The sequence below is a fragment of the Chiloscyllium plagiosum genome, unplaced genomic scaffold (genome assembly GCF_037043375.1).
Source record: "Chiloscyllium plagiosum isolate Xiang-an unplaced genomic scaffold, Cpla_swu_hap1 HiC_scaffold_7, whole genome shotgun sequence".
Taxonomy (NCBI): domain Eukaryota; kingdom Metazoa; phylum Chordata; class Chondrichthyes; order Orectolobiformes; family Hemiscylliidae; genus Chiloscyllium; species Chiloscyllium plagiosum.
In genome coordinates, this window is record NW_028270145.1 from 47,950,693 (window position 1) to 47,973,013 (window position 22,321).

Genomic DNA, 22,321 nt, shown 5'->3' on the forward strand with positions numbered 1-22,321 from the left:
GTACAGTGACTCAGTGGTTAGTACTGCTGCCTCAGAACCACGGACCGGGATACGATTCCAGCCTTGGGGAACTGTCTATGTGGAGTTTGCACATTCACCCAATGTCTGCATGGATTTCCTCCAGTTTCCTCCCACAGTCCAAACATGTGCAGGTTAGGTGAATTGGCCACGCTAAATTGCCCATAGTGTTCAGGGATATGTAGGTTAGGTGCATCAATCAGGGAAAAATATAGGGTAAAGAAGTGGGTCTGGGTTTGACTCTTCGGAGGGTCAATGTGGACTTTTTGGGCCAAAGGGCCTGTTTCCACACTGTAGGGATTCTTCTTCTTCTATATGCTTTTGAGTCTTCCTGTTGTCTTCTAAATGTATGCATTTGGTAAAAGACAGCACCTTAGTAACATCTTCATATTATTTTCAGATTTTATAATAATTTTCTTTATGCCTTCAGCAACTAGTTAGGTAATAGTGTCTGTTAAGTAAAATATGCCAAAATTTTAAAGGTAAGTTTTAACTAATGGGTGCTCTAATGATGGTGTCAGTGGTCTGACTGGTTGCTCAGGCATGTCAGTGGTCCATCGGAATTGACAGACTGCATGCCTGAACATTGTCCTTCTCCACCCTGCTGGCTGAGGGCCAGCACAATTTTGAGAGGGCTACTGACAGATCCATTTGGTAAGGCAAGGAGGTAATGAGGATGGGTGGTGGAGAACCCAAGTTTGTAATGTCACATATTGTTCTTGCAGAGTCTAGAAGAGCACTCCTGATTGTGCAAAAAAAGCTTTGCACTAATTTTCAAGGGTTATCTGCTGTACCATGAGATGAAATGGAGCAGTGTATGCACAGTGCACATTCAGTACAATAGCCCATAAAATTGAATTAGATTTCTAAAAAATCATAACATCACAAAATGCATACATTCTTGGCTTGCATACTTGATTCGGATGTGCACTCTGCAGAAGGTCATGCAAAGATTGGTGCTGGAGACGGAACGGTGCATGTGGTCCACTGCCTCAACATGGACTCCATTATCATGTAATTTCTACCAGGTGAAGTAGTTAAAATATCCCTTTGATATTTTAGCTGACAATCTATTTTATTATTTTCTGTTGGACAGATCGAATAATTGCTCCATCATTTACAAGAAGTTTAAAGAAAATGGATAGCATCTTGGGGACATTAATGCACATGGAGTGCAAAGTATCTGGTTCTCTACCAATCGACATTGCTTGGTATAAAGATTACAAAGAGATATTTACTGGCCACAAATATAAAATATCATTTGAAGAAAATACAGCACTTTTGGAGATTAAAGAACTTGAACTCTCAGATGGTGGAAATTATTCGTGCAAAGCAACAAATACTGCAGGAGTCAGTGAATGCAGCGGATTCTTAACAGTAAAAGGTTGGAAGATCCTGTTATCCCAAACAGCATTATGTTAAGATGCATGAAAAGCTGGTTTTCCAGCTGTAGCATCATCTCCTTATTTTCTTCTGCAGTGATAAAATATCTAAATAAATTAGCTGTATTTCCACTATTTAAAATATTTTAACATAGGATGATCAGTACTTAAATGGCAGGATGATGTAATCTAATTTTAGAACTTTTAGTTTTGTCTGACTAAATGACATTTTCTTTAACAACTTCTAGAGCCACCAAGCTTTGTCCGAGAACCAAAATCCCAAGCAATTGTACTTGGTTCCACACTGCAGTTTAACAGTGCTGTGAAAGGAACTCTTCCACTGTATGTCAAGTGGTTCAAAGATAATAGGGAACTGAGGCCTGGTGCAAGATGTTCCATTTGGAATGAAGAAACAACATACTACTTTGAGCTAAGCTCAGCTAAAATTTCCGATGCTGGTGTTTATAGCTGCCATCTCAGCAATGAAGCTGGTTCAGTCACAAGCACTGCAGAAGTTTTTATCAAAGGTTTGCAATTCTTGTCAATCTTGCTGGAAATTGAGTATTAGAAAATATCTTTAACAGCATAATCTTCCTTGCCTAATTTTCTTCCTCAACAAATCAGAGTAAATTTTATCTGAAGATCATTTTTCTCTTATCTGTTAATCTATGGTATAACAGTCATAAATTTACTTAGAAATTCCAAAATTCAGCTTCATTTTATTTAAATTTCTCAGAGCCTCCAAGTTTTGTTAAGAAGCCTGCTCCTTCAGCAGCCCTGAAGCAAGGAGAATTTGCACGTTTTGAGTGCAAAATAACTGGTACACCTGAAATTACAGTGACGTGGTACAAAAATAACACAGAGATTACAACCAGTGACAAATACAGGATGTCATTTCAAAACACAGTGGCTGTGCTTGAGATTGCTGATGCAAGTTTGGAAGATAGTGGGGAATATTCCTGTGAAGCACAGAATGAAGTTGGTGGTAATAGCTGCAACTTTTTGGTTCAAGTTAAAGGTGTGTATTATAATACCCTAAAGGAGATTTAACTTATTGGCTTTTGATTGTTTCCTAAACCACATTGTTCACTTTCCTCCTCAGAACCTCCCACATTTATAAAGAAACTTGAACCTGTTGATGTAGTTAAAAACGATGATGTAACTCTTGAATGTGAGGTGACTGGTACAGCTCCCTTTGAAGTTACATGGTATAAGGATAATAAACCAATTCGACGTGGCAAAAAATACAAAATAATCTTTGAAAATGGTTTAGCCAGTCTTACCATTCTAAAATCTGATACCTCTGACATTGGTGAATATACATGTACAATAAAAAATGATGTTGGCAGTAGCTCCTGCAGTTCTACAGTCAGTTTGAAAGGTCAGTTATGACATAATGTAAGAATTCTTTATAGCAGCACATCAATTATTTATTGGAGAATGCAATGCTCAACTCTTTAGCGAAAAGATCCTTTTATATTGAAGCAGTTTTAAGATGACAACTAAAAGCTGTGTAATATATTCATGTCACCATTTGTTTTAAACTAGAACCCCCAGGATTTGTAAAGAAGATTGAAAGTGTAACAACGTTGTCAGGGAATTCTGTTGTATTCCAATGTCTAGTCAAAGGCTCAAAGCCTATTTATGTAACTTGGATGAAAGACAAAGTTGATGTCAAAGAAGATGGTAATATCTCATTGTCTTTTGAGAATAATATTGCTACTCTTCAAATAAATACTGTTGGAGAAAATCATGCTGGGAAATATACATGTCATATCAAGAATGAGGCAGGAACTGAGAAGTGTTCTGCTACATTGTTGGTAGCAGGTCAGTGGGACATTAACTCAATAGTACCATCCGCTTCAAGGTCGTTACCAATTACACGTCAATTCAAATTCTTTGTGGTGCACCAACTGAAAGGAGATTCATAGCTGTAAGATATTGAATGGATTTTTTTTTCCTCCATAGAACCAGCAAAAATAATAGAACAGGCACAGTCGCTTAGTGTGACCGCAGGAAATCCCGCAAACCTGGAATGTACTGTAACTGGTACCCCAGAATTAAGAGTTAAATGTTTTAAGGATGGAAATGAAATGGTACCAAGCAGGAGACACAAACTCAGCTTTGAGAATAACGTGATCAGCCTAAAGATTCCCTCTGTTTCTAATGAGGATACGGCTGAGTATACATTTGAGGTTAAGAATGAATTTGGAACCAGCATCTGCAAAGCAACATTGACTGTATTAGGTTAGTGTTTATTTGCATTTAGAATTCACTTATATAAATCGTCCGTGTCATTTGAAAACTTTGCTCACAAAGTAAGGAATCCTGGTCACAACCATAAATGTATATAAAGGGTCTTATTATTATAACTTTTCCAGTCTTAATGAGAGTAGGCAGATCCATGCAGAGACTTTTAAAATAGGCTTAATAGCTCCTTTTTTTCTGAAACATAAGAATAGTTGACCTAGTTGCACAGAAGATATAAACATTGCTTAAACTAGATACAATCAAAGCTCATCATTTTGCACTTATCCAGTGAGACAAAGTGAAAACTTCAATTCCTTTTTAGCAATGTTTAAAAATAGTTTTATCTTGAATGTCTTAGGAAGTATATTTCCCATTAAATCTGAATCTTTTCTGTTTAAGCCAACACAGCTTATGAACAATGGATTTTATTCATTTAGAAATAGTTTTTGTAAGTTGACTAGTTGTTTATTCATCACTTTATCTTGAATAGATCAACAAATACCTCCAACATTTACTAAAAAGTTACGGAAAATGGATGCTGTTTTGGGATCTTTTGTACAAATGGAATGCAAAGCTTCTGGTTCACTTCCAATGAGTTTTACTTGGTATAAAGATTTCAAAGTAATAACATCTGGTGCAAAATACAACATATTATCTCAAGATAATGCAACAACTTTGAAAGTTAATAAACTAGACTTTTCTGATTACGGAAACTACATTTGCAAAGCAACCAATTCAGCAGGAAGTACTGAATGCAGCGGTATTCTAAAAATAACAGGTGTGAAAGATAAACTTATTTTATTTAAAGTTTCTTTTATAGCTTCCGCATCTCTATTAATTAAATTTCTAAGGTTTGCATGATGCCCTATAAGGGTGGTACTGTTATTGTATTAATAATCCAGTGGTCTAGGCTAATGCTCTGGGGATTCATTCAAGTTCAATTAATGCAATCTGGAATCATAAAACTAGCCTTTGTTGATGAACATGATAACTCTCATTTATTGTTACAAAAATCCATTTGGTTGACTAAGGTCTTTAGAGCAGGAAATTTGCCATTGTTACCTGGTCTGGTCTACATGAGATTCCAGACCCACAGCAATGTGGTAGATTCCTAACTTCCTTCAGAAATGGGCTACCGAGTTCAATGCCATTTAGGGATGGGAAACCAATACTGGCAGAACAAGAGGCGTCCATATCCCTCAAAAGAATAAACAAAATAAAAGGACGGAATTCTTGGGCTTTTCTTTGGTTGAAAATGAATGGGACCTAAGTGCCCATGTGGAAGGCCAGTTTCCTGGTCCTGTTTATGATGCTAGCCATTTTGACAAATTTGAGACAGGCCCTATGAAGACGGTACTCCGTAAGCATTGTTAATAACCTTGCTAAGCATACTCAAAGGGGAATATCTGGGCTTTTGATTTTAATTAGGCTTAACTACTTAGAAACTGGCATCCAGCAGCAAGCCAGAGGTTCTAGGCAAACCTGGAGTCCCTCCCAATGTTTCCAATGATACAACCAAAGGTTCCTCTGCAGAGAAATGTCTGCCCCACCTCTCCTATTATGGTCATCTGGCAGTGTATTTTCTTTCATTTAAACATTTAAGCACAACTGGTAATAATGTGCCCTCAGGCTACAGCGTACTTCAGTTACTTGCTATATGATGCAATCGGCTACCTCTGTTGAAGCTGGAACACAGGTGAATGGCCCGTCCACCTCCAGAGCCTGCCCACTGCCCTGACTTTCTCTAGGCCAGTTATGGTGAAGTCCCAATGAATATCCCAGTGAGTGATTGTGTCCTTAGAAAGGGGGAGGGTTTGGGACCTGGAAACAGTCATGACTTTTTTTTCTGCCCAGGGGAAGAGATCCAGCCCAAAACAAGTAGTTAAAATTTGTTTTGCAGTTCATGGTAAATTAGAATCTGCCATTTTATTTTTATTAGCGTTCCAATTGTATTGTTCTCTTTCCTCACATGAATTATAGAGCCACCAAGTTTTGTGGAAAAGCCTGTAGCTCAGGAAGCTTTGCCTGGATCCACAGTGCAGTTTAGAAGTGTTGTGAAAGGAACTGCTCCACTGTCTATAAAATGGCTGAAGGACGGCAGGGAGCTGATGTCTGGTGCTGACTGTTCCATTTTAAGTGAAGGTTCAACAAGTTTACTTGAGCTGTTTTCAACTAAAATCTCTGATTTGGGTGACTACATGTGTGAAGTCAGCAACAAGGTTGGCACTGCTACTTGTACAGCAAGATTATTTGTCAAAGGTGTGTATTTTTAGTTCATTTGTTAAACCATTATTGAGCACTCTTGCAAGATTCTGTCTTAAGTTCGAAAACTTTACAAGTTTGCAAAGCTATTTTTCTCTGGTTATTTTTCATGTCAGTAATGTGTTGTTTTCTTTCATTCCTTCATATTACTGGGTGTTTCATTGCTCCTTTCTGTGTTCTATGTGTTTGTTCCAGCATTTCATACTTATAACAACGTTTACCCCATTTTCTTCTCTAGAACTATTTTGCTTTGGCTTGTCTGTCTTTGCCTTTTTATATCTTGATTGTGGGGGGATCAAATTCTTTCCAAGGTTACACACACAGCTCAGAAGCTGTCTGGGAGGTTGAAATGCCTGTTTGACTGATCAGGAAAGTGCTGGAGAGGCAGTTGGCTGTGCTTCTTATCATAATTACTTTGGGTGAAAAGGCCAGAGGACAACATTTCTGCTTGCAAACCAACTGAGGCCCTTAATTGGCCAAAGGGCCCCAATCTGCCACCACTGGTTTATAACCAGCAACAGGCAGATACTATAAAATGTAATAATCTTAGACTGTAAATCCCAAAGGGTATCCTTTGGTTTGTTGAGAGTCTGGGGTCAGGGTGAGGGTATCCCAAGAAAGATACTATCCTTCAAAGGTCTCGCCAAAAATAAGACTCATGTCTAGGCTAGATAATAACAACTGTCCCAGCTTAATTGAACGAGACAGGGAGGCCACAGTGAACCTTCTGCACATAGCATCAAACTTTTAACTTATTTGTTTACTTTTCTATTTTGTACCTAAGATTTTGTACCCAGGTATCTTTGTACCTAAGATGGCACCAGGAATGATGGCAATTTTCATGGTACTCCTGTACCTCTGTGCTTGAGTACACATGACAGTAAACCTAATTCTAATTCTACCTTGTCCCTGGGACTCTATCCATCATCCTCTGCCTTGGCCTCCCACAGCACTAGCGGAGGCCACTGCTCCCAGTGGATTGGCCAGTACTGATGAACAGCCATCCGCTGATTGGTTGACAGCTCTCGCGGATCATAAATTCCTTCTAAGGATGATCAGGACTCCAACTACAAGCATCCGAGTATCTGAGCAGCACCAGAGCAGGTCAGGGGGAAGAGTGAGGAGAGTGTACAGTGAGGTCTCCACTGCCTTTTCAGTAGCAGCCGGGCCCCACTATGGTGTTGTATTTTTTTCTTCCTGGACCTCCTATTTGTAATGAAGTTTACTATTTTTTATTCTCCAGAACCTCCATACTTTATTAAGAAGTTAGCTCCTGCCACAGTATTTAAAAAGGGAGAGACAGCAAATTTTGAGTGCAAAGTAACTGGAACACCTGAAATCAAAATCTCTTGGTTCAAGAATTATCGGGAGATAAGTGCCAACCATAAATACAGAATGTCATTTGTTGATTCCATGGCAAACCTTGAAATTGCTAATATAAGCCTTGAAGACAGTGGCAATTATTCTTGTAAAGCACAGAATGAAGCTGGCAGTGAATCGTGCGAGATGAAGGTTACAGTTAAAGGTCTGTGAATATTTCTAGTTACTTCTCTATTAGTTGTTAATTGGCCTTTCTGAGAATGTTGCAAGATCTTTTTGTGTAATTATAAAATCCTTCTGCAAACCATCACTTACAAGGTCTAGCTTGTGGCTTGCTTTTGTTTGTGGAGTAAAAATTAATTCCACTTGGGAAGCTGGCAGATGCAAACTATGCAGACATTTTCACTGGAAACTTCAGGAAATGTAGCTGTTGGATGTGATTTAAATGCAGCTCCTCAGTTGCACTGTACTCAGACAATACACTGATATACATTTATTGATATACAGTTCTTGCTGAGATTCAATGGATGGCTGACCCATTGCTGGGTTCAATGGTATTGAGATGGGTAAACATCAGGAATAAAGCATTAAATGAAAGTCCTCCCTGCAACGTGATGGGGAATAGTTAAATTATCCCTTCTAAGTTTTTTTTTTGAAATATTAGCCTCATGTATATCTGGATACTGGTTGAGGACTGATGGTACCCTAAAAGGTTGTAACAAAGTAAAAACACATATGGCATAAATTTATTGAGTTTTCTGTCATATCTCTATAATAGCAAGTCGTTCAACAAGGTTCTGCATAGCAAATTGAATAACAAGGATAGATCACATGGAATCCAGGGCGAGCTAGCCATTTGGATACAAAATTGGCCTGAAGATAGGAGACAGAGGGTAGTGTTGGAGGTTAATTTTCAAATTAGAGGCCTGTGACCAGTGGCGTGCTGTATGGATCGGTGCTGGCATCCACTGTTTTTTGTAATTTATATAATTGATTTGGATATGAATATAGGAGACATGGTTAGTAAGTTCGCAGGTGACACCAAAATTGGAGATGTAGTGGACAGTGAATAAGGTTATCTCAGAGTGCAACAGGATCTTGATCAAATGGGGCGATGAACCGAGGCGTGGTCGATGGAGGTTAATTTAGATAAATGTGTAGTATTGTATTTTGGTAAGGCAAATCAGGGCAGGACATATACACTTAATGGTCGAGTCCTGGGGAGTGTTACCGAACAAGGAAACCTTGTGGCACAGGTTCATAGTTCCTTGAAAGTGGAATCGCAGGTAGACAGGGTAGTGAAGAAGGCATTTGGTACAGTTGCCTTTGAATTGAACTGAATTGAATTGAATTTATTGTCACATATACCGAGGCACAGTGAAAAGCTTTGTCTTACAGGCAGATCACAAAGTTAAATAGCAAAGGTAAGTAAATAATAGGTCATGATTGTAGGAAATAGGAAACTTAGATTTGCACGCAGGAGCTCGCATGGAGTCGACCTTTTCCTTTGTTGGTCAGTGCATTGAGTACAGGAGTTGGGAGGTCATGTTGTGGCTGTACAGGACATTGGTTAGGCCACTTTCGGCATACTGCATTCAATTTTGGTCTCCCTGCTTGAGGAAAGATGTTAAACTTGAAAGGGTTCAGAACGATTTACAAGTATGTTGCTGTGGTTGGAGGGTTTAATCGCTAGGGAGAGGCTGAATAAGCTGTGGCTGTTTTCTCTGGAGCGTTGAAGGCTGAGGGGTAACCTCATGAGGGCATGATAGAGTAAAAAGACAAGGTCTTTTTCCTAGCGTAAGGGAGTCCAAAAACTAGACGTCATAGATTTAAGGTGAGAAGGGAAAAATTTGAAAGGGATCTAAGAGGCAATCTTTTCAGGCAGAGGGTAGTGTGTGTTTGGAATGAGCTACCAGAGGAAGTATTTGAGACAGGTACAATCACAACATTTAAAAAGCATCTGGATGAGTACATGATTGGAAGGATTTAGAGGGACGTGGGCAAAATGCTGGCAAATGGGACTAGATTAATTTGGATATCTGGTCAGCATGGATGAGTTGGAATGAAGGGTTGGAATGAAGTCTATGACTATTTCTGTGTTGGTTTGTCTCTCTGAAGTTATAATCAGAAATTGAAACGAAGATCACTTGAACATTTCTAATATCAGTGAGTATTGTTCAGAGTCACAAATGTTTGAGGCAATGACCTATTAACCAAATTATGTGTTTATTCTTTAGAACCTCCCACATTTACGAAGAAGCTTGAGCCAGTTGAGGTTGTAAAATCTACTGATGTCACTCTTGAATGTGAGGTGGCCGGTTCAGGTCCCTTTGAAGTTATGTGGTATAAAGACAATAAACAAATTCGACGCAGTAAGAAGTACAAAATGATCTCAGATATTTCTTTAGTCAGTCTTTGCATTCTAACATCCGATAGCTCAGACATTGGCGAATACACATGTACGGTCAAAAATGATGTTGGGAGTTGCTCCTGCAGTTCTACAGTCAGTTTGAAAGGTCAGTTACAATCCAGTTCTCCTAAGTACTTACCTGGATGTTGTGTAGTATCTCTTCATTATTTTATTCCTATATGTTATTAATCAACATCTCAAATCACAATATTTTAAAAATTTAAACAGTGACTATGTAATATAAACTATAACAGGTTATATATTCTCTTTGCTTTAAACTAGAGAGACCAACCTTCATACAAACAATAGAAAATGCAACAGTATTTTCTGGAAATTCTGCTGTGTTTCAATGTCTTGTAAAAGGCTCAGTTCCAATAACGACAAGCTGGAAAAAAGATGGCAAAAATATCAAAGAAGATGATAACGTAAAAATGTCCTTTGAAGATAATGTTGTCACATTACAGATTATTAAGGTTGAAGAAAATCACAGTGGAAATTACGTTTGTCAGGCAAAGAATGATGCAGGAACTGCAAAATGCGCGGCTGCATTGGTTGTAATGGGTTAGTACCAAATAATAAGCACAACATTGTCCAAAAGTCAGAATTCCATGACATTTACGTTTTCACATAATGTTGTTTTCATTTTTTAAAAATTAATTCTATGATCATCAAAATTAGGAAATTTAAACTGTTAAGGGGATATAAACATAGAAACATAGAAAATAGGAGCAGAAGTCAGCCATTCAGCCCTTCAAGCCTGTTCTGCCATTCAGTGTGATCATGGCTGATCATCCAATTTACTACGATGTTCCTACTTTACCCCACATCCTTTGATCCCTTCAGTCATAAGAGCAACAGTGACTCAACAGTTAGCACTACTGCCTCACAGCCCCAGAGACCTGGGTTCAATTCCAATCTCAAGCAACTGTCAGTGTGCAGTCTGCACATTCTTCCTGTGTCTGCGTGGATTTCCTCCCACAGTCCAAAGATGTGCAGATTAGGTGGATTGGCAATGCTAAATAGCCCATCGTGTGCAGGGTAGGTGGATTAACCATAGGATGGGGCTGGATCCATGTGAGATGCTCTTCAGATGGTCGGTGCGGACTCGATGGGCCAAATGTACTGCTTCCACACTGTAAGGATTCTATTCTATTCTAACTCCTTCTTGAAAACATTGAATGCTTTGGCCTCAACTACTTTCTGTTGCAGATAATTCGATGGGCTCACCACTCTCAGTGAGGACATTTCTCCCTGTCTCAGTACTAAATGTCCATTCTCATATTGTCAGACTGTGAGCCCATGGTTCTGGACTGCCTGGTCATAGGGTAAATGCAGGAAGTATGTTCCCAGTCTGGTCCTGTTTGAATTTTATGGTTTTCTATGAAAGTCTGCCCACATTCTTTTAAGCTCCAGATAGATCATTTTCCATGTGGAGCAATCATTGTTAGTAATTGCAAGAATGACTCTGTTTACTGCAGGATACGATTTCTCAATTGTGTTTTAAAATACATCTCTGATAAATTGTCAGATGAGGTTTCCACTCTATCCACGTGAGGTCTTTCACTTTCTATCACCATCCATTTTATGGCATTTCTGAATGAGATTGCTTACATAATGCTCAGGTTTTACAACATGAACACCAACTCTTTGTGAGCTGAATTGAGACTGTCACAAGTTATTGCACATGGAGCATTATGGAAAGTTGATGGTAGAAATGTTTGTTATAGAAGTTGTGACTAGAATTGAACCAAATTCTGAGGCATCAAGCTTGCAGTACAAAATAAATGATAAAATAGTAATCAAAATTATACAGTTCTCCTGATGTAACTGATCTCATTATTCCCACAGAACCTGCAAAAATCATAGAAAAAACTGAGCAATTCACAGTGACTTCAGGAAACCCAGCAATTTTGGAGTGTACTGTAGCTGGTACACCAGAATTAAGTGTTGCGTGGTTCAAAAATGGAGAGAAACTGGAGTCAGTTGGAAAATATAAAATGAGTTTTGCAAATAAAGTGGCAAGTCTAAAAATTCGGTCTGTTGAAAAGGATGACAGTGCTGACTATACTTTCAAAGTCCAGAATGAGTTTGGAGCTGACAGCTGCAGTATTTCTTTGACAGTGTTAGGTCAGTGATTAATTTGTGTTGATGGCTTTAATTTGCTTAAAGCAATATTTAAAACATAACAAATATTGTCACAAATTTTAAATAATGAATTTTTGAATTGATATCTTTTCTCCCTTACCCTGGACAGAACAAATAATTGCTCCGTTGTTTACGAGAAAATTAAAAGAATCAAGCAGTACTTTAGGATCTTTTGTACAAATGGAATGCAAAATTTCTGGTTCTATTCCGATGGACATCTCTTGGTATAAAGATGGCAATGAAATATCAGCCAGTAACAAATACAAGATGTTATTTCAAGACAACATGCTGTCTTTGGAGGTCAATGAGTTAGACGTTTCAGATGGTGGAATTTACTCTTGTAGAGCAACAAATTCAGCAGGAAAGGACGAATGCAGTGCTTTCTTAAGTGTAAAAGGTGTGAGCGTTTATTGTATTTCCTTCCCATGTATTTGCTTAGCCAAGTAATTTTAAAATTCTTTCTACACTAGACAAAATATAGTTTTCAAGTATCACTATCTTAATTTTGTTACTTCATAGATTTTTGAAGAACATGTTAGCATTTCTCAACAACATTCTCTTCAACCTGATCATGTCTTATAGTTTCTCTGTACATGAGTTAATTAAATGTGTTTTTTTCCTGTGTGAATTTTAGAGCCTCCAAGCTTTGTCGAAAAAATAACATCACAGGATGTTATACTTGGTTCTCCTGTACAGTTTAGAAGTGTTCTAAAAGGAACCACACCGTTATCTACAAAATGGCTCAAAGAGGACAGGGAATTGATGCATGGTGTGGCATATTCTATTTGGAATGAAGGCTCAACATATTTGCTAGAGTTGGTCTCAGCTAAAATATCTGATGCAGGCAGTTACACCTGCCAAGTCAGCAATGATGTCGGGACAGTTGCCTGTTCTGCAGAATTGTTTGTGAAAGGTGTGCATTTTTGTATATTGTTTTACAGTTTTACAACTCTATTTCACGTAAGATTGCTTTGCAAGTCTAGCTAGATGAAAGGTTCAGCACAATTGACTTATATTCTTAGCAATTGATCAGCTGTAGTGGTAGGATTTACATTGCCAGTCATGGACAGGGACCATTATCCAGCACAGTAAATCTGGGCTGAGAATCAGACTTAGTATTCCCTATTTTGAAACTCTACATTTTACTCACAAGTGGACTGTATTCAGATAGTCACTGTTAGGTGAAATATTGTGGAGTGGTGGAGAATTTGTTCTCAGTTCAAAGTCCTGAAAAAAAACCTCTCAATTCAAATTGATTTGTGTGATAAATAGTAAAGGGGACAACTTTAAGAACTTTCATAGTTTAGTCTGCCCCAACCCTAAATAATAGTTATTATAACAGAGGCAGCAATAAGAAATACTGAGATTATGTGAAAAAGAGATTATGTTTTCTTTACTATTAATAGAGCCACAGTTGAGTATGGATCAGATTTATTAAGTTGGCAATTTTTGACTGTAAATGCATTATTGATAATTATTTATATTTGATTGTGAGTTTGAATTGCTGTTGGCTATCCTTTAAATTTATACTGACATTTCTAACATTTTGACTTCTAGAACCTCCTAGCTTCATTAAAAAGCTGAATCCATCAACGATAATAAAGAAAGGAGACACAGCACGTTTTGAATGCATTATAACTGGCACACCAAAAATCAAAGTTACTTGGTACAAAGGTGGTCATGAACTTATAGCCAGTGACAAATGTATGATATCATTTGATGGTTCTGTGGCAGTTCTTGAGATTATTAATGTTAGTTTGGATGACAGTACAAGCTACATCTGTGAAGCGAGGAATGAAGCTGGTAGTGACAGCAGCAGCACGGAGGTTGAAGTTAAAGGTCTGTAAATTGTCTTTGTAATTTGGTAGCATAATACATATTTTAATTTTCTTGAGCAAAGCTACTCTTATTTTCAGTGCTTTTGTTGATTTTGGACTTAATTGTGATTATTTTATAGAACCTCCCAGTTTTAGGCGGAAACTTCAATCTGCTGAAACAGTTAAAACCAATGATATCACACTGGAATGTGAGGTGACTGGTACTGCTCCATTTGAAGTTCTGTGGTATAAGGACAATAAACAAATTCGGAGCAGCAAAAAATACAAAATGATCTCTGACAATTATTTAGCCAGTCTCTGCATTCTAACATTTGATACCCCTGACGTTGGCGAATACACATGCACAGTCAAAAATGATGTGGGGGGTTGTTCCTGCAGTTCCACAGTCAATTTGAAAGGTCAGTTGAAATACATTGTCAAAAATATTTGTCTTCCACTGTTAATAGTGCCAACTTTATTGTTTTATTCTCCACTGCAAAATTAATTGCTTAGATACCTGAAGAAGCTTTCCAAATTGCATTAAAACATAATTAGGACAACTAATAATTATTTACATTACCATTTATTTTACACTAGAACCCCCAGGATTTGTGAAGAAGATTGAAAATGTAACAACATTGTCAGGAAATTCTGTTGTATTCCAATGTCTGGTCAAAGGCTCAAAGCCCATTTATGTAACTTGGATGAAAGACAAAGATTATATCAAAGAAGATGGTAATATCTCACTGTCTTTTGAGAATAATGTTGCTACTCTTCAAATAAATAATGTTGGAGAAAATCATGCTGGGAAATATACATGTCATATCAAGAATGATGCAGGAACTGACAAGTGTTATGCCACATTGCTGGTAGCAGGTTGGTGGGACATTAACTTCACAACCCTCCATTTCAAATTTTTGCAAGCTGATTCAGATTCTTTGTGGTGCACCAACTGAAATGAGATTCATAGCTGTAAGATATTGAATGGATTATTTTTTCCTCCATAGAACCAGCAAAAATCATAGAACAGGCACAGTCGCTCAGTGTGACCGCAGGAAATCCAGCAAACCTGGAATGTACTGTAACTGGTACCCCAGAATTAAGAGTTAAATGTTTTAAGGATGGAAATGAAATGGTACCAAGCAGGAGACACAAACTCAGCTTTGAGAATAACGTGATCAGCCTAAAGATTCCCTCTGTTTCTAATGAGGATACGGCTGAGTATACATTTGAGGTTAAGAATGAATTTGGAACCAGCATCTGCAAAGCAACATTGACTGTATTTGGTTAGTGTTTACTTGCATTTAAAATATTAGTTTAAATATCCAGTGGCATTGAAAAACACAGCATACAAAACTGTTGACCTTAGACATATTTAAAGTGTTTTATTGTGATAATTTTACTTGTTGAAATCCAGTCATCATGGAACTAAGTAGAATAGACATGTTGATAGCTTGAAAATTAGATTTGATTTGAGTGATCATGGAGGGCGCATTCCCAATCAATCTGAAAATTCCATTGTTTAAGTCATTCTTTCTTAATGTAAACAAGTTGATCCTATTCATTTCAACCACTTCCAAGTATTTGTTATTGACTGGCTGCCTTTGTCTTGGACAGATCAAATTATACCCCCAGTATTTACAAGAAAATTACGGGAATTGGATGCTGTTTTGGGATCTTTTGTCCATATGGAGTGCAAAGCTTCTGGTTCTCTTCCAATGAGTTTTACATGGTATAAAGATTTCACAGTAATAACATCTGATGAAAAACACAAAATATTATACCAAGATAATGCAACAACGCTTGAAGTTAATGAACTAGATTTTTCTGATCATGGAACCTACATTTGTAAAGCAACCAATTCAGCAGGAAGTGATGAATGCAGTGGTATCTTAAAAGTAACAGGTTTGAAATATGAACTTCCTTTATTTCAATTTGTTTCATAGCTTTTTCTGTTCAGTTTCTGATGTTCGCTTGTTTTCCCAGGAATGGGAGTACTAAAGGGATTCTTTTTCCTCACATGAATTACAGAGCCACCAAGTTTTGTGGAAAAGCCTGTAGCTCAGGAAGCTCTGCCTGGATCCACAGTGCAGTTTAGAAGTGTTGTGAAAGGAACTGGTCCACTGTCTATAAAATGGCTGAAGGACGGCAGGGAGCTGATGTCTGGAGCGGACTGTTTCATTTTAAATGAAGGTTCAACAAGTTTACTTGAGCTGCTTTCAGCTAAAGTCTCTGATTTGGGTGACTACACATGTGAAGTCAGTAACAAGGTTGGCACTGCCACTTGTACAGCAAGACTATTTGTCAAAGGTGTGTATTTTCAGTTCATTGTGAACTATTGTGGAAAAGTATTGAAATCTTCTGTCGTTTCCCAGTTTGCAAATCATACTACTTTGCAAAGTTACTTTTTGCTTATGTGTTACCATTTTTTTCTCTAGTTTGTTGTTTTTAATGTTACTATTGTGTTATGTGTTGTCTTCTTTTATTCCTTCTTATAGTCATAGGTGTTTCATTGTTCCATTTTATGTTGTATCTGTTTGTTCCTGCATTTAACATTTGTAACGAAGTTTACTACATTTTCTTCTCTAGAACCTCCATACTTTATTAAGAAGTTAGAGCCTGCAGCAATTTTTAAGAAAGGAGAGACAGCAGTTTTTGAGTGCAAAGTAACTGGCACACCTGAAATAAAAGTCTCTTGGTTCAGGGATTATCGGGAGATTAGTGCCAGTCAAAAATACAGAATGTCATTCGTTGATTCTATGGCAATCTTGGCAATTGTCGATGTAAGCCTGGATGACAGTGGGAATTACTCTTGCAAAGCACAAAATGAAGCTGGCAGTGAATCTTGCGAGATTAAAGTTACAGTTAAAGGTCTGTAAAAATTCCTAGTTACATTTTCCATCGGAAGTAACTTGGTCTTTCTGAAAGTGTTGCAAATCCTTCTTGCATAATTGTGGAATATTTGGGCACCTTGGCTTAAGTGGTCTCATTTTATGGCTTCCTTTTGATTGTGGATTGGAAACTACTCACATGCTGGAAGCAGGCATTTCCCGACTGTGCTAGTTTCTTCGTTAGAGGCTCAGGAAAATTTTGACTGCTCTGTCTACTTTGAATGTAGCCATTCAGCCAACTGTTCGAAACAGAATGGGGTAATGAGCTGCTTGGCGAAGAGAGGATACTGTGGGGTTGTGGTTGCCAAGCATTTTTATCCATCTTCTGACCATGGGAAATACAAAAAGGCATTAATAAGGCAAACCTGGTAGAGGGCCTCAGAGGTGCTCTTACAGCAGAAGGATGTAAAGCTCATAGGAAGGAGACACTACTTCCTTCATGACACCTGGATACAATTCAAATGTGGAATATTTTTAGAACGTAGAACATAGAAATGTATAGCACAGAACAGGCCTTTTGGCCCACGATGTTGTGCCGAGATTTAATCCTAATGTCAAATATAGTAACAACCTATGCACCCCTCAACTCACTGCTATTCATGTGCAAGTCCAGCAGTTGCTTAAATGTCCCCACTGACTCTGCATCCACCATCACAGCTGGCAACGCATTCCATGCATTCTCTGCGTAAATAACCTACCTCTGACGTCTCCTTTATACTTTCCTCCTAATAACTTCAAATTATGACTTCTCGTACCAGTCAATCCTGCCCTAGGGAAAAGTCTCTGGTGATTGATTCTATCTATCCCTCTCATTATTTTATACACCTCGATCAGGTCTCCTCTCTTCCTCCTTCTCTCCAGAGAGAAACGTCTGAGCTTATTCAACCTTTCTTCATAAGGCAAACCCTCCAGTCCAGGCAGCATCTTGGTAAACCTTCTTTGCACTCTCTCCAAAGCCTCTGTATCTTTCCTAGTTTATTTTATTTCAAAGACTTTGTTACCTTTCTAGCCATTTACATGGGCATTTAGTATTATGCTCAAATTGAAAATTAGAACTCCTTTGGATAACATACATATAGTAGGACCTAATCTTCAATTATCAGTGTAGGTCCTATTGTGGTCCAAAGGACACTTCCCAGTCTCAAATCAAATGATAATAAAGTGACAACGGAAATAAAATGCGCTATTTTAACTTCTCCTTATACTTTTTCCTGTTTGTTGAACAGAGATTTTTTTTTGCTAATTATGTACATCTGGGCAAAATTATAAAATGTGAGGACCACTAATGGCATTGAAATTTGAGTATATGTACAAAATAAGCATAAAGTGTGTTTCTTAAAATATTTGAACTATTTACCTTCAATAATAACTGAAGTTAAAACGTGTCTGGCTATTAGTTTGTCTCACGTCATTAACCATTATAGTTTTTTAATATGGTTGGTAATAATGGGACTCAACTTGCTAAATGCGAAATTTATAAACTATGTTGTCATCTTTGCTCTTTAGAACCTCCCACATTTACGAAGAAGCTTGAACCAGTTGAGGTAGTAAAATCTACTGATGTCACTCTTGAATGTGAGGTGGCCGGTTCAAGTCCTTTTGAAGTTATGTGGTATAAAGACAATAAACAAATTCGACACAGTAAAAAGTACAAAATAATCACTGACATTTCTTTAGCCAGTCTTTGCATTCTAAAATCTGATAGTTCTGATGTTGGTGAATACAAGTGTACAGTCAAAAATGATGTTGGGAGTTGCTCCTGCAGTTCTACAGTCAGTTTGAAAGGTCAGTTACAATCCAGTTCTCCTAAGTGCTTTTACCTGGATGTTGTGTGCTGTCTGCTTTGTTGTCATGTTCCTGTATAGTAGTCCCTGTCACCCCGGCTCCTCGCGAACTCTCCATCACGTGCATGCGTCAGTGACGCTGCCGAACCAATTCCTGGTCCATTCCCGCCTCTTTTCCTCGATCCAGCTGCTGCACACCTCATGACACTCGGCGGTCGGCATGGCAACGGAGACCCTGCTTCCGCCGGCCGCGGCGTGTGCTGGCGCAGCTAGTGAATGTCTTGAATCGCAGTGCTTGTTAAATGAAGTGTTGGTTGTGTCATTATAAATTATAACAGGTTATATATTCTCTTTGCTTTAAACTAGAGAGACCAACCTTCGTACAAACAATAGAAAATGCAACAGTATTTTCTGGAAATTCTGCTGAATTTCAATGTCTTGTAAAGGGCTCAGTTCCAATAACGACAAGCTGGAAAAAAGATGGCAAACATATCAAAGAAGATGAAAATATAAAAATGTCCTTTGAAAACAATGTTGCCACATTACAGATTATTAAGGTTGAAGAAAATCACAGTGGACAGTACATTTGTCAGGCAAAGAATGACGCAGGAACTGCAAAATGCTTTGCTACATTGGCCATATTGGGTTAGTAGCAAATAATAAATACGTATTGTCTGAAAGTCATTGATTTCAGTTTCATAGTATTTACTTTCCCAAGTTGAATAACTTTAATGTTTTGTGATCATCAAAATGAGGACTGTTATAATTGGCGATAGAGAAATTTTCCATATCCAACAGCCTTGTCTGCAACACGATAGTTTCTCTACTCAGGATCAAATAAATTCCTCTAGCAAATTCGTAGAAGCACTCTTTTCATTTGACTTCTGCTCACTGCCAGTACCTTGTGTTTTATGAGCTCTCGAAGCATGATTTTTAACATAATTTGAGACATGAAAGCAAACACAGTTTTTTTTAATCAATTTTTTCCTGATCAAGCTGTTCAGAGATGTTATTATACACCTCTGCAGCAGGCTGGCCTTGCACCCGGGTCTCCTGGTCCACAGTAGGGACACTACCATTGCACCACAAGAGTCTCCTACTCTGAGTTGATTTAGGGCACTCCGAACTACCTTCAAATGGAACTCATACAGCAATCAAGCAGACTGACATTTTTACTGCAGCAGTATTGACTAAATTTGACACCAAGCTAATGAATAATCAGACCTAATGCTGGCAGCGCTATTGTGACACAGTGGTAGTACACCTACCTCTGAGCCAGAAGACCCTAACCCAAACACAAAACAACCTACTCCAGAGATTTGTCATGATACATCTGAATGAGTTGATGCGAAAAAGATCTACAGCCAGCTCCATCCATATGAAATGACTGCAAATAGCAAATTTATTGCATAGATCTCCTCATGCAGATATCTACTTGTTCCCACAGAACCTGCGAATGTCAAAGATAAGTCTGAGCCACTCACGGTGACTGCAGGAGAACCGGCAATTTTGGAGTGTACTGTAGCCGGTACACCAGAACTAAGTGTTGCATGGTTCAAAAATGGAAAGAAACTGGAATCAGATAGAAAATTTAAAATAAGTTTTGCAAATAAAGTGGCAAGTCTAAAAATTCAGTCTGTGGAAATGGATGACAGTGCTGACTATACTTTCGAAGTTCAGAATGAGTTTGGAGCTGACAGCTGCAGTATTTCTTTGACAGTGTTAGGTCAGTGATTAATTTGTGTGATGGCTTTAATTTTCTTGAAAAAAAGTTTAAAAATTGTCAGAAACTTGAAAATAGTGGGCATGTTTTTATTGACTTTTGTTTTACTCTTGCACTGGACAGAACAAATAATTGCTCCATTGTTTACGAGAAAATTAAAGGAAATGAGCAGTACTTTAGGATCTTTTGTGCGAATGGATTGTAAAGTTTCTGGTTCAATTCCGATGGACATCTCTTGGTATAAAGATGGCAATGAAATATCAGCCAGTAACAAATACAAGATGTTATTTCAAGACAACATGCTGTCTTTGGAGGTCTATGAGTTAGACGTTTCAGATGGTGGAATTTACTCTTGTAGAGCTGCAAATTCAGCAGGAATGGACGAATGCAGTGCTTTCTTAAGTGTAAAAGGTGTGAACATTATCTTGTTATATTTTCTTCTCAGTGTGAATATTAATTTCTTTACCCAAGCAGTTTCTTTCTCTTCACGACACCAGTGAAGTAACTAAACGTACTCATCAAACATCATTATCTTTGATTTGTTAATTCATAGATTTTTGAAGAACATATTAGCATTCCTCTACAACATTCTCTTCAACCTGATCATGTCTTATAGTTTCTCTGTACATGAGTTAATTAAATGTGTTTTTTTCCTGTGTGAATTTTAGAGCCTCCAAGCTTTATCGAAAAAGTAACATCGCGGGATGTTGTACTTGGTTCTACTGTACAGTTTAGGAGTGTTGTGAAAGGAACCACACCGTTATCTACAAAATGGCTCAAAGGGGACAGGGAATTGATGCATGGTGTGGCATATTCTATTTGGAATGAAGGCTCAACATATTTGCTAGAGTTGGTCTCAGCTAAAATATCTGATGCGGGTAGTTACACCTGCCAAGTCAGCAACGATGTCGGGACAGTCGCCTGTTCTGCAGAATTGTTTGTGAAAGGTGTGCATTTTTGTATATTGTTTTACAGTTTTTACAACTCTACTTCACGTAAGATTGCTTTGCGATCCTAGCTAGTTGAAAAGTTCAGCACTTTCGACTTATTTTCTTAGCAATTGATCAGCTGTAGTAGAACATAGAACACAGAACATAGAAGAATACAGCGCAGTACTGGCCCTTCGGCCCTCGATGTTGCGCCGATCCAAGCCCACCTAACCTACACTAGCCCACTATCCTCCATATGCCTATCCAATGCCCGCTTAAATGCCCATAATGAGGGAGAGTCCACCACTGCTACTGGCAGGGCATTCCATGAACTCACGACTCACTGAGTAAAGAACCTACCCCTAACATCTGTCCTATACCTACCCCCCCCTTAATTTAAAGCTATACCCCCTTGTAATAGCTGACTCCATACGTGGAAAAAGATTCTCACTGTCAACCCTATCTAAACCCCTAATCATCTTGTACACCTCTATCAAGTCACCCCAAAACCTTCTTTTCTCCAATGAAAACAACCCCAAGTGCCTCAGCCTTTCCTCATACTATCTTCCTACCATACCAGGCAACATCCTGGTAAACGTCCTCTGCACCTGTTCCAGTGCCTCCACATCCTTGCTATAGTATGGCGACCAAAACTGCACACAATACTCCAGATGTGGCCGCACCAGAGTCTTATACAACTGCAACATGACCTCAGGACTCCGGAACTCAATTCCTCTACCAATAAAAGCCAGTACGCCATATGCCTTCTTCACCGCACTATTTACCTGGGTGGCAACTTTCAAAGATCTGTGTACATGGACACCAAGATCCCTCTGCTCATCCACACTACCAAGTATCCGACCATTAGCCCAGTACCCCATCTTTTTGTTACTCTTACCAAAGTGAATCACCTCACACTTACCTACATTGAACTCCATTTGCCACTTTTCTGCCCAGCTCTGCAGCTTATCTATATCCCGCTGTAACCTGCCACATCCTTCCTCACTGTCTACAACTCCTCCGACTTTCGTATCATCCGCAAACTTGCTCACCCAACCTTCTAACCCCTCCTCCAGGTCATTTATAAAAATGACAAACAGCAATGGTCCCAAAACAGATTCTTGCGGAACACCGCTAGTGACGGCACTCCAAGATGAACCTTTGCCATCAACTACTACCCTCTGTCTTCTTCCAGCCAGCCAACTCCTAATCCAAACCTCCAACTTACCCTCAATGCCATACCTCCGTATTTTTTTGCAGTAGTCTACCATGGGGAACCTTATCAAACGCCTTACTAAAATCCATATACACCACATCTACCGCTTTCCCCTCATCCACCTCCTTAGTCACCTTCTCAAAGAATTCAATAAGGTTTGTGAGACACGACCTG

At 38.5% G+C, this 22,321-nt stretch overlaps 1 protein-coding gene across 4 annotated transcripts in view; it reads left to right on the forward strand.

Annotated features, from left to right (window-relative positions):
- LOC122551920 (titin) overlaps window positions 1–22,321 on the forward strand; it is a 348,465-nt gene that overhangs the window by 105,268 nt on the left and 220,876 nt on the right. For 3 of the 4 annotated variants that reach the window (XM_087988975.1, XM_087988977.1, XM_087988982.1), the window contains 26 exons: window positions 1,115–1,402; window positions 1,649–1,927; window positions 2,137–2,418; window positions 2,503–2,781; window positions 2,949–3,227; window positions 3,369–3,647; window positions 4,141–4,428; window positions 5,631–5,909; window positions 7,156–7,437; window positions 9,470–9,748; window positions 9,925–10,203; window positions 11,491–11,769; window positions 11,897–12,184; window positions 12,422–12,700; window positions 13,345–13,626; window positions 13,745–14,023; window positions 14,202–14,480; window positions 14,612–14,890; window positions 15,222–15,509; window positions 15,636–15,914; window positions 16,194–16,475; window positions 18,002–18,280; window positions 18,646–18,924; window positions 19,727–20,005; window positions 20,126–20,413; window positions 20,671–20,949. In XM_087988975.1, coding sequence (XP_087845101.1) covers window positions 1,115–1,402; window positions 1,649–1,927; window positions 2,137–2,418; window positions 2,503–2,781; window positions 2,949–3,227; window positions 3,369–3,647; window positions 4,141–4,428; window positions 5,631–5,909; window positions 7,156–7,437; window positions 9,470–9,748; window positions 9,925–10,203; window positions 11,491–11,769; window positions 11,897–12,184; window positions 12,422–12,700; window positions 13,345–13,626; window positions 13,745–14,023; window positions 14,202–14,480; window positions 14,612–14,890; window positions 15,222–15,509; window positions 15,636–15,914; window positions 16,194–16,475; window positions 18,002–18,280; window positions 18,646–18,924; window positions 19,727–20,005; window positions 20,126–20,413; window positions 20,671–20,949 — 7,311 coding nt within the window. The remainder of the gene's footprint in view (window positions 1–1,114; window positions 1,403–1,648; window positions 1,928–2,136; window positions 2,419–2,502; window positions 2,782–2,948; window positions 3,228–3,368; window positions 3,648–4,140; window positions 4,429–5,630; window positions 5,910–7,155; window positions 7,438–9,469; window positions 9,749–9,924; window positions 10,204–11,490; window positions 11,770–11,896; window positions 12,185–12,421; window positions 12,701–13,344; window positions 13,627–13,744; window positions 14,024–14,201; window positions 14,481–14,611; window positions 14,891–15,221; window positions 15,510–15,635; window positions 15,915–16,193; window positions 16,476–18,001; window positions 18,281–18,645; window positions 18,925–19,726; window positions 20,006–20,125; window positions 20,414–20,670; window positions 20,950–22,321) is intronic. The other variant, XM_087988978.1, reaches the window with a different exon arrangement.